This window comes from Dermacentor andersoni, chromosome 3, assembly GCF_023375885.2.
Source record: "Dermacentor andersoni chromosome 3, qqDerAnde1_hic_scaffold, whole genome shotgun sequence".
Lineage (NCBI taxonomy): Eukaryota > Metazoa > Arthropoda > Arachnida > Ixodida > Ixodidae > Dermacentor > Dermacentor andersoni.
Genome location: NC_092816.1, coordinates 177,903,165 through 177,915,815, shown reverse-complemented (window position 1 = coordinate 177,915,815; position 12,651 = coordinate 177,903,165). Strand labels below are relative to the sequence as shown.

Here is a 12,651-nt window from a genome sequence, read left to right as displayed (position 1 = left end):
CGGTTGTCAACTTGCGTTCGTCAACTTGCGGTTGCTGCATTGACGATGCAAAAACAAACTTCGACATGTTCATGTAGGGGAGTCTGGCCAATTGTCTTTTACGTTGCAGTTTTAAATGCACAGCTGAAGAGGCGGCGGGATTTACGAATGTCTTTAAACAGCAAGCGAGGTTAAAAACTGCACTACCCATTCATGTAAACACCAGAATTTCAAGGACTTAACGCGACCAGTACATTCACCAAGCGTGAGCTTCCTTCAACCTGCTTAGCTCGTCACCGGCGCACAGATACACGATGGTGGTGGTACGGTGACGCCAGTCTACCAGACCATAAGAAGCACTGCCTCAAGTGTTCAGTACCGTAATTTTGTTATGGTGGTGTGACTAGAGCGCACACTTAATGCGTACCTCTAGCGGGACCTGCAAGACAGTGAAACGGCGGAATTCTCGCGGACACTATTTGTTGTTTACAGAGCGAGAGTACATGCACGTTACAGTTCACGACTGTGAAAGCCACTAAATATTAAGGAATTACCCCCCCCCCCCCGAAGCGCAACGCATTTTAATCCATTAATTTATTAAATTGTTCGTTTACCGTCCCAAAGCGACACTGGGACTGTAGAGACGCCGTAGTGGAGGGGTGCACTCTTGAGAACGGATGCTGCGCGGCAACTTCAGTCAGTTGTTCGCTAATGACATTTCAACACGATAATTGACCTGGATTCAAAAACTCTAGGCTTTTATTGTCTACATCCTAACTTGCGACTTCACGTGCCACTCGGGGTCTCCCGTTGCGAAACAACTTTAAAGCACCGCGTGTGGCTGGGCGTCGAATTTACGCATGCCCGTTCATTCCTCATTGGAATGGCCATTAATGCGGCGTGCAATTTTTGTGCGTATGACGACATAATAAAGCACCTCTTCTGCTACTGCGCATCCTTCGATGCTCAAAGATGTGCTCTACAAGCTAGCATCATCTGTTTGCCATGATAGGCCGCTCTCAGAAGAAAAGATGCTGGAACTTCGTCCTAAGCATACTTGCCAGCACACGGCCACAAATGCCCTATTGCACTTTTTGTAGGCAACTGGACAAACTGGTTGCGTTAGACGATTACTTAACATTCCTCTGCTAATGTCATGAGAATAACTAATTTATTATTTTTTCTAATCTTCTCTAGATCCAGTCTTCCAACCTTTTTCCTCCCCAAGTGTAGCAGAGGCAAGCGGGCATGTGCTTGGTTAACCTCTCTGCATTTCCCGCTTTGTTTTTATCGCGTTATCGCATTTACCCCGATTTAAGTGCGGCCACGGTGTAGAACGCCACAGGGCCTGCACTTGCGCGGCGGTTAAGTTTCTATAAGTAGTGTTTTTAGTGGCTCGAAACTACAATATACGCCCGGTAAGCCAACAGCAATGATTTTGAAGCGAGCTTTTTAGTGTGGGTAGAACAGCAAATCAATCACTAATATATTATTACTCAACTGAATAATTTCTTAGTCAAATAGCATTGACATGTTTTCTGCGCAAATGAACTTTCCAGGTCCATATATAAACGCGAACAAGTTGCCTAATTTTCCTTGATGTGGAATAAGCGTTCGTGATTGGGTGTGGCTGAACCACACAGAAATCGTGCTTCTGCTGCTCCGAGCGAGACGCTACGCATGATTTACGTTTCGAGCCTATTTATCTTATTGAGTGCGCTTTAAGGTAGCGCCAAGGGCGCCAATTAAGGCCTGAAACTGTGCCAGCACGTTCAAGGTCGAGGCGCATGACTAGCGCGGCCGCCGCCTGTCGAGCTCCGCTGGAGCACTGGAAGCGCCTCCGTGAGGAGCGCGCGGACTCGTCGACGGCCCCGGGGCGCTGTCCTTCTTCCTGTCCCTCCAGTGCAGCATTCTCAGAAGGCCCATGTAGATGGGCTGGCCGGACGTGGTGCGGCTCTCCCAAGTGTGCGGCTGGTAACCGTGATCTTCGTGGACTGTGGCAGGAAGGAGTGGGGACCCAAGGCGACACAGTTAGTTAGTACCTTTTGCATTGAGCCATCAGAATACCGAGCTGCGAGGAGCCGCAATTCTTGATAGTTACAACCACGTGAAAGAGGAAGACATGAGAATGGAGTCAGGGAAAGCGTTGGCGAAATTGACTGTTATATCATAATACGACTTCTTGGGCAAGTCGTTTGTAGTCGGCCAAACAGTGTATCTTGCGAGCACAAAAAGACACGTGGATAGAACACGCACACAAACCCAACCACAGCAGTGTGCTAACCGATTAACGGGTCCCAACGACTCAACATAGGGCACAGTTATTGCACATACGCAACAGTACACTCGCATGCCGCGACAGTACTGTTATAGGCAAATAAGAAAGATGTCTACATATGTCTACACAAAGTTCGAAGTTGTGTTTTAAAAACTCTCCTTCAAAAAGAAAGCTTCTTTAGCTACTTAGGATTGGCGACACTATCGTGACCGATAGTTCAGGTGAAGGCGTACAATTTTGGGATAATACCAACGTGAGTTACGCTCTAACGGTGAAAATGGGGTACTTGTTTTACAACATTTACTGGTGCTAGGACAGCACTTCCTCTTCAGTTGAATTTTTGCTAGTCAATGCCTTCAAAAACGGCAAGCTTATAGCTCTTCACTACAGCCTCTAATCGCACTCGCACTACAATACAACGCAACCACTCACGGATGACTAAGAACACGTTAAGAGCCACCGGCAGATTTTTCGCACACGGATGAATACCACAAAAAAATATCCAAATAATTGGGCAGTCCAAATAAGTGACCTCTGTCGCCCATATAAATTTCGTTCTTTAGAGCACCAGCACAGCAGGAAATTCATTCACACCCGTTTGCTCAATGCTTGGCTGTACTGAAAAAAAGAAGGCTTTCATGGCATATGATAATAGCCGAGGCTGCATTTCACGTTCACCCATCGTGCAGTGCAGATATGGCTCACTCGAACTTCATGCTCGCCACTGTCAGTTTAGCCTGCGCTGTGCTATATCAGTTTGGGGGGTCAGGGGCGGGGGTTGTTTTTGTTAGGTTTATATGCACGCGCGAGTTTACGCCGTTGCATCCAGTGAGCAGATACACAAAATTGGCAGACGTTCACGATAGTTTCTGGCTGATCGCCTGCTGGCACAAACGCCGCTTCATGTAGTCATCAGTCCCACCAGTGCATCCGATTTCACACCTGATCACCGTTGTGGTGCTTCTCGCAATGGTTCGCCGATCATCGCAGCCGCCGCAATCGGCTAGGGAAGTGTCGAAAGTTTCGGTTTATTTTCATGCAGAGTGCGGGATACGGTGATCATATTGCCATAGTGGATGGTTGGCACAATCGGTATGCTATAAGCGGCCCCTTTGAAACTGGCCGGAGGGTTGCGCCATCAGACCCTTGTAATTATTTCGCCCAATGTCCTACGTATATTTAAAAAAATAACGTAATTCCCAGCATATTTCTGCAGAATCGCAGAAGTAATTCCCAGGAGAAATATTTCCACCAGAAATAATTCCCAGCAGTTATCATTGGTAAGTAAATTAGTCCCATCTAGTAGCAGCTTGCAGAACTAAACACTGAGAAAATAATTGCGCGACGCTAAGCCAAACATTGTTTACTTCTTCAAACCATCTTCAAACCGGCCTTACGCGAGGGCGGGTCTTTCTTCAATAAACACAGAATTCTGCTGCTTACAATAATCTTGTCTTTGCGGTGAAAAAAATGCATTTATGACGATAATAAGCCTAGCGTTATGAGCAAGTTTGAAATGGCAATCTGCAATTTTATGTCATTTTTGGAATTTTAACTGAGCAGCATTCGTGTGTTGCATTGATCGCATTTACGTGCAAAAAGAAATTAATTTCTATTAGTTTCTAGAATGCACCAATTTTATGTCGATATCTATACAACATTGACCAGTCACTCTAACCTCCTCTGAGCCCTTATTTTTTGCCGTCTATAGATACGCTAACCTTTTGATTCCTTTAGAACGTGAGCGCCCGTTGCCTGGCCACGATGCCGTCATTTTGATTTAGATATAGACGATGTGAACAAGTGATGCTATTCACTTCTGAGTCAACTGATGCATCGTAGTTTTTAGACATTAGCCTCATGTTTAATTCACTTGAAGGGCGCTTCTCATTCTGTGGAATCGGGGTTGCGGAAATTATGCACGCAAATTGTGCAGGCTATCTCTGCAGAGCAGATGAACAGACTGTCAAAGATCGGCTTCCCTGAATAGGCCATGCGTGCTGTGACAGAATCTGTTCTTCAAATATATTCTTTGAAAATTGAAGAAAATCTGGAGGAGGACTCCAAAATTGGACGTAAAAAGCACAGACGCCACCACACCTGAGCAGTGTCCTATACCTGAAGTTGTGCCCAACATAATCGCAACTAGCCACGACATGTTCAAGGTGGCTGCTACATACGGCATCTATGTTATTTTTCCCCCGTTTCCAACAAATTGGCCCAATTGTGTCCTCGCACCACGAGTACGGAAGTAAAAGGGTGCACGAAAAAGCACGTCAAGCATCGTGTGCTCTGTGGTGCGGCGGTTAGCCAGCAGACACCTCTCAGCTGGTTCAGACATGCCGATGTTTAAGTAACTGTCTGGCGGAGCATTCAAACTATCTAAATAAATTTGATCGTGCGCATCATTGCGCGCATTCCGGCACATGCGAGTCGTGCTTATCGCATGGAAATATTATGGGCAAGAGTGGTAGTAAAGCAGCACGTGATATCCTATATAAGCACACCCAATGGGTAAGAAAGCTCCTGCTTGGGTCCGACCCTCCAATAACATTATATTCCGCAGAGATGCACATGTTCGAGGGGAATTAGTATCATTACCGATAGACTAGCACTACCACGTCATCTGTGCCGTATGTTGCATGGTTGCAATAATTGCACCCTGCGTTGTATTCTTTGAATAACTGAATGAATTTATAAAAACAAGAAAGGGGCTCCTCCTATCGAAACGTTGGCCAGCCTTTCTGAGGCACCTTATCCCTGTTTACAAACTTTATACCACTGAATGAATTTATAGTTGAGGCATATTACTCGTGTGCGTTTCCTTCGTAACTTTCCTTTTGCGTCCAACAGCAATGTCTAACTCTTATAAGTCATATGGCTAAACTATAAGGAAAAGACCACTTGCCGCACCTGAGAGCTGAATTCGCTACCTTTGCCCTGAGTATATCAGCCACCCCCACGCGCTGCCAGGGCACGAAAGTGGAGCACCCTTTCAACGCAGCAGAAGCTTCTGCAGAAGCTTGCCGAATGTGGGCGCATAAGTAATTGAGGCAAATTTGCGACATCTCCTGACCATTGCAGCTCAACCCTTTTTCTACACAGACTGGACATACGCAGGTCAGGTAAGCCACCGGCATACCGGAGCACACGCATAATTTTACTCTTAACAGTCGTCTTGTTCTTTTCCACCACGTTCTGAAACACCTTCGCGATCTGTCGTACACGCGTTAATGAAGTTCAAAATAAAGGTAACCTAAACCTGATCGGTGTTGTGTATTCATTCGTTTAGCTCGATTGTCTTTCATTCTGACCATCAACCGCTTCAGTGCTGCTGATATTCGTGATATCATGGTGTTGAGGATGATAAATAGAAGAGAGAGAGGATCGCCTACAAAGTACTTATAACATGCACATTGAAGATCAAGTAGGGAAACTAACTTCATATATTTTTCCGGACCCTTAATGTATGCTGCCAAATTAGTTATATCGCTGTTGACATGTTTTCGGTGTTATTACGATTTGAGGTTTATTTCTACGATCAGTTCCGGAATATGAAACTTTGAGCCATACGTAAATCTCAGGCAAGTGACCCAAGTGAATACGGTACACAGACCTAGGTCCAGATAAAGGCAGTGCCTTCCTGGAAGCATCAGCATAATGCTTTTGAAAAGTGCACAGCAATGGAAGTCGTTTCAATCTACCACAGTACCGCAACAGCCGCTTCAAGGCAAGGAAATGAGAAGACATCGGTGTCACAAATGCTTTGCGGAAGTGCGATATTATTACTATATAATGCAAACAGAAAGGCTATTCCAAAGCATAAAAAAAAGAAAAACGTTACGCACCTAGCAAATGAATTTGATGCGGTTATCGGGGCGCCAAATTCGGCCATGCACCATCAGTTTTACTGGGAATGACCGGCGCGTGGTGGTGGTGCTGTCAGAGGAATTCGCTAAGTAGTCCGGCATATGTGGCCGCGTCAGTCATGTGTGGGCACAGAACACAGATCTTACCGTGGCCAATTCTAGTGATGTAGTTCCACACGAACTCGTCGGCTGAGTGGAAACGATGAAGGTCACGTTGCATGAACGCGAGTAGCTCCAGCCTGCGCTGCCACTCGCCCGAAGGGTTGGGCACGGTCAGGTAGTCGCTCAGGTGGCCGCACAGGTACGCCAGCCACACAGCGTTGGTCTCCGGATGAAACAGGTCCCAGCGATTCCTGTTCGCCGACCCCACGTCGAAGCATTAGATATATGACGGACTAACGTTAACACAACAATGGGCTCCACTTAGATAATTTCATTAGCTACGCCTACCCGCGGGTCATGTTACAATGAACATGTTGGGGACGTTCAATATTGAACTAAAAACACAAATAGGGACAAGTGCCTCAAGTTCATTAAAGAGAGTGAGGCGTACCTTGATGTGCATAGTACATTATTAGAACGCTACGGCTGGTGGACCCACGTTAGTCCAGAACGGCTGGTTCACCAGCCGAAACGGCAATAAAGTATGCTGTGCGCAACAACGGACGCTGTGCTGTCTTTTCTCTAGACTATATATATATATATATATATATATATATATATATATATATATATATATATATATATATTGGCCTCCGAGACGCAAAACCACTACATACAAAGACAAAGCAGTCTTCTTTTCTGAATATACAGACTTTTTGTGAAAAGGCTATGGGCGTATCGAATGTGCTCTCTTTGCAACAGAGTTTCTAGGCGGGGTGGAAATACACTCCTAGTAATTACATAAGCTTCAGCATAATATTAAACAACAATTTATTTAATTAGTTTTTTTATTACAGCGTTGGGCAATTTTGGTTATGTGATTTGCGGCGAGCACAGCAATATCTCGGAGGCTTTGTACGGCACGCACCGTCCATCTCGTTTAAGCTAAACGCCGAAGGTTCCGAACAGCTCCGAATGGCCACGAATACTTTTGCTGTCGAAGCGTCGAGGCACAAATGTGAACCAGATCCAAGCATCAATTTGGGACTACTGGGCCAAAGAGTACATGACTACGGCACCGGAAAAACGTTTTAGCGCGCAGTCGTAAGCGCTGTGCTAAGGCTCATAACCTTGGCTGCGCATCCAAGATATGGAGAGACAGACTGTACGTGCCACATTAAACGTGCCTATAAACATGGTGAAAGCGTTCATTTCTAACCTAAGGCCAGGAAAAGGAGAGACCGGAAGTGAGATCCTCAAAAGGCATGAAACGAGCCCCACACAAAGGATTCGTGGTCTGCCTTGGGGATCAGGCTATAGCTTTTCGTTGCAGTATTGATACATTTATTTAGTCACCCATAACTGTTGAAGTTGCGATTGCGAAAAGATTTGATACAAAGTAGCTGTCATAAATTAAACAATGCCTATCACTACATATTCGGTTCTGTCGAAATAAGCAGGCAGTTTCTATCTCGTATTGCTGCAACGCTCCCTAATTAAGTGTCATATGGTTGACACGAAAAAAAAGAAGAAAAAAACAGCCTCGCTATAATTTTGTCGCATGGATATGGCTAATGCAATTATGAAGTGGCTATACCGTAGATGCAGAAGTGATTGCAAAACGATGCTGATTTGGTTTTTCTTTATCTACAAAACTAATTTTTTTTTTCTGGTGTCCAATTGATCGAGTCGGGTGGACAGCTTTCTTTTGCGTGAAACGTCTTTACCCATTTTCCCAGGTCGCCCTGTAAGACTGCGAAAACTTAGGTGCATCAGAACATTTTCAGGACCACTTTGAAACGACATCGTGTCCACAAATACCTGCTTGTGATGAAACTCAATATTACGTTGTTTCGTGAGGAGGCATACTACAAACGCTGACGACAAATAAATAAATGAACCACGCAAGTCATTTCCTTACTTTATTATCCTTTCCAGGGTGAGGTACTGTGCCGTCTTGTCTTTGTATATGCAATTGTAGTTCCTCATGCGCAAGGTGACTTCGTTGTCTGCCAGGGAACGTAATAGACATATCAGACAAAACGCAGTTTGTATGCTGTTTATTTCGCAACATTTCTGATGAGTACAACAAATACTCTTCCAAACATAACGCGTCTCGACGATCAATACTCTACACGCGTCAACACCATTCATATTCTGACAAACCTTGTAAGCTCATGATTTTCAGATAAATCACCAACAAAAAGAACCCGCCATCATCATCAGACAACTTACGTTCTCTGAAGAAGACTAAGCTCTTTCCCAGATGTGTCCCGTTACCTCTTGTCCTACGTCTATCCGCTCCACGATATTCCTGGAAAGTTTCCTGTCATTTTACATTACTCCTCACGTGCTGCTACACCACTCTTACCAGTCTTTTCTCCTTCCGATCTCCTCTAATACCGCGACTGCCATTTCTCATTTTATAGATTTCTTATGCTGCACTTATCTTTGTTTTGAATTACTCCGTTGTCTTCCGAGCATGGACCCTCTCTGTGTTCACACTGATGAAAGCTATTGATTATCTTTATTTGCTATGGATATCTGCAAGCCCTCATTTGTGACTGCACTGCGAACCGAACGCGTCATAGAGCATTTTTGTTCTGCTAAGCCTATGTTTTAATTAAGTACCGTCCGCCGGAATTACAGGCCTTAGGCAGGAGTGGGCATTAAATATAATTCGCAGAAGCGTATCAGGACAAGCGCTTCACGCACAAAACTGGGTAATTTAACATGCGTGAAAATCGAACACAAGCATAAGAATACAAGAATTTGCCGTCGCGTACACTGTGAGGAATATACATGCTAAATACAATATATAGCAGCATAAGTTTTAAAATACGATCTTTGAAATGCGCTAATCGCACATTTGAGTACACTTTTAACAACACAAGCCATGAAAAACAGTAACTGCTATAATAATATCGATTAAACTATGTAGGTAAAATAAAAGCACGGGTGTAAACAAAATGAGTATTACATATAGAAATTATTAAATAAAGTAACGAAAGAACATTGAGAAGAGCACGAAACTGTCTAGTAATACGTTTTACTAGATGTCGTGTGAAAAATAAATAGCAGAACGTTCACAGTTCAATACTTCCAAGTTTGAAAAATTCGTCAGTTGTCGGGCTCGTGACCACATCTGCTGGCAGTACACTCCAGTCGGAGGTAGTGGAAAAGAGCAATGAATTTTAGATGTCTTTGTTTTGCATGAGTACTCGGCGATTTTTTCGGGTTGGTAAAAAGGTGTAGTGCGACAGGTTACACGTTCGATGAGCGTTTTATAGTCGATTTGTAACATGTCATTGCTACATTAGGCGGCGAAACTTCAGCCTCTCGTGATACCGCCGCGTTTTCTGTTTTAGATTGGCGATTCGCCGAAGCGCGGATGGTAATATCTGCCATATGTAGCGATTGAAAATAAACCTGGTTGACTTTCTTTGTGCACGTTCCAATTGCGCAATGTTAGTGTCTTTCCAAGGGTCCCATCAGATGCTCCATATTCGAATAGTGGTCGAATAAATACATGGTAAGCTATGGGTCTTATCTCAGGCGTAACTACCCAACGATCGTCTAAGAAAGTCCAATTGTTTCAGTGCCTTTCTTTCTGCATACGCTACAGGTTCATTTCATCACAGGTCAGACGTGATAATTGCCCCTAGGTACTTATATCTATGTACGACACTCAAGTGTTGACCGGCTAAGAGGTATATAAAATTTAGGGGCTGTCCTTTTTATTTTGGGGGGGGGGGGTGTTACTGTCATCACCAGTCTTTCTATAATTCACAGACATTTGGCAGGTGGAGCAGCACTCTTTTATTTTAGTCAACGTATCGTTCAATAAAGCTTGATCTTGTTCGCAAGAAATTTCTTGATATAGTACGCAGTAATCTGCGGAGAGCCGGATTTTAACGAGAATATTCTCGGCAATGTCGTTTCTGAAAAGCAAAAACCAATGAGGGGCCATAACATACACCTGAGGAATACCGGATTTAATTGGCTTGCAATTAGAGCTAGTGTAGTGGATATTTGCACTCTGGCATCTGCACGAAAGGTATGACTTAGTCCATGCAAGAAAGGACTCATTTGTTAGTATGGGATGTAGTTTAACGAATAGTTCTGTGTGAGATAGCCGGTCGAATGCTCTTTCGAAATCGAGAAAAATAGTATCAACTTGGCTATTTCTGTATAAGCCTCCCGCAAGATCATGAATTGTTAAAAAGAATTGCGTTACGGTAGATATACCGTGGCAAAAACAGTGTTGAAGATAATTAATTAGGCTGTGTCTTTCTACGAACTTTGATATATATGTGCATACGATATGCTGTAGCATTTTTACGGAGCTGTTGAGAATTGATATCGGCCTGTAAGACGATGAAGCTGAAGCATTATCTACTTCAGGTATTCGTGTAATTTTTGCACATTTCCAATCGCTCGGGAGCTATGCGCGAGACAGAGGCTCAGTAAATATTAAACTAAGATAATGTAAACACCAAAACTCGTATCGTACTAAAAAAACATTTCGTACATTATCAGTTCCCGGTGACTTCTTTACATAAAGGTTCAACAAAAGTGCTAGTACACCTCCTTCATTGACACATATATCGTCAAAGGTCGGTAATTCTTCGAAAGAGGCTTAACCAGGGGTTATATCGTCATCTTCAGTAAACACCGAGCTGAAATTCTATTTTAGCGCCTGAGTGACTTAGAAGTTGGCAATACGTGAATGAATCGTTTAGGCAAAGACCAGGTACTGACTTATTCTTTGGTGTCATATAACGCCAAGATTTACCTGGTGATGACAACAAAAAATTTTCAATGCGCACAATCTGAAAGCAGTATTTTGTTCCTTTTATGCGGTTTTTTTAGGACAGCGCGCAAGTCAGAAATCTTATCTGCATTGGTCAGCGGCGTGTGCTGCTTGTGATTTTTACAGTGTTTCAGGCCTTCGTGATTGAACTGCCAGCTGAATGCGCACCAGATAATTTTGGTTCTGCATGGTTACTTGCGATACGGGCGCCCTGTAATTTCTTGGAAAACAGAAACGTGTTTCATTGCTTTTTTTTCAGGAAGTTGGCCACTAATCATAGACTCTGGTTCCTTATTATGGTTGCATTAGTTTTCTGAATAATAATCTTTCGATCGGTGCTGATGTTCTCAATGCACGAGCTCCGGCATTTTCGTCACTCATCTCAAACATTTTCAAATTCGATAATGTCACCTAAAAAGCACAAGTTCCTCAGCTGTCTCCCGTTCAATTCTTCATCCAATATTTCCGTATCTAGCCAATAAAAAATTGAGATCATGTTTGCGGGACAGCCTTATTACTCGGTATTCTACTACTCGTGAAAAATGATCGTAGCTGTCAGATCACTGTTGATACAGTAAATTTGTTCCACAATACTCCATGAAATAATAAAAGAATGCAGTGCCTTCATGAGAGTCGGTATCTGCACTCAATCGATCGCCTTTTCATTGCCTGTGAAGATTATATGGAGGCGATAGCTATTTTTGGCCGACTTCTGAATTACCTACTAACGAAACGACTACCATACTGATCAGTATGCTGTTAAAAGCCAGCTTGTACTGCTCAGTTTATGTAGTAGTAGCAATCTTTATTTTGTCCGAGATAGGGTTTATCGAGGAGAGAGATGGTAAAGTTATTTTTGTAGCCTCCTCTAACTAAGAGAGTTACATGAGGTGTGGGGTACAGTCCAATGCCCCACTGCGCGTTGTTTGTTGCAGAAGTGGGAGGAATTCGATCCCCAGTGGAACGAGTTGCAAAGGTTTTGCTTTCCATCAGCGTATGATAAAGCGCACTGTGGCGAATGCAAAATGAAGCTCTCTGGCACCTCTGAACTACTTCGCTCTAGATGACTTGCTAATGGCGTGTGCACTGCCAGTCAAGATACTGTGGCCGTTGGGGTTTACGGCAGGCAAGTTCCATAATTTTTCCAACACTAGCTCTATGGGCTACAGCAGTCCCTTATATAACACTCGTTTAGTCGCGATTGTTTTATGTTTAACTTGGTGTGATTTTTATGGTAAATCGGAATCCAGTACAGCTAACAAAATCAAATAACATATTTCAATAGAACTGCGTACACTTGAGGCTGGCACTTCCATGTAGGTACTTTGGGGCTGGTTGATAGGTTTTTTATTCTCTAAAGTCCCATTCCGCCTATGGAATATTGCGAATGCCTTAGTTAGTGCAATTATTGCGGTAACACAACGCCACCGTATAAGAATCGCCAAAAATAACAACCTTGAGGCGACGCCTCCACAATAACTCTTGCAAAGTTATACAGCTAAAAGCGTGAAAATGCTAGAGCCTTCTAAACAAGAAGTGTGCGCCACGTGATCTGCGTAAGCTGCACGACGGAAACCGCTTCCGCACAGATATCCAATGACAAAAGCGTC

The 12,651-nt window shown here is 43.7% G+C and overlaps 1 protein-coding gene across 2 annotated transcripts in view; it reads right to left on the bottom strand.

The window, feature by feature from the left end:
- Window positions 1-710: 710 nt before the first annotated feature.
- LOC126524134 (serine/threonine-protein kinase haspin-like) overlaps window positions 711-12,651 on the bottom strand; it is a 60,527-nt gene continuing 48,586 nt past the window's right edge. For both annotated transcript variants that reach the window (XM_055067306.2, XM_050172488.3), the window contains exons 11-13: window positions 8,150-8,237; window positions 6,274-6,479; window positions 711-1,973 (exon numbers count right to left, since the gene is read on the bottom strand). In XM_055067306.2, coding sequence (XP_054923281.1) covers window positions 1,771-1,973; window positions 6,274-6,479; window positions 8,150-8,237 — 497 coding nt within the window. In that variant the 3' untranslated portion in view covers window positions 711-1,770. The remainder of the gene's footprint in view (window positions 1,974-6,273; window positions 6,480-8,149; window positions 8,238-12,651) is intronic.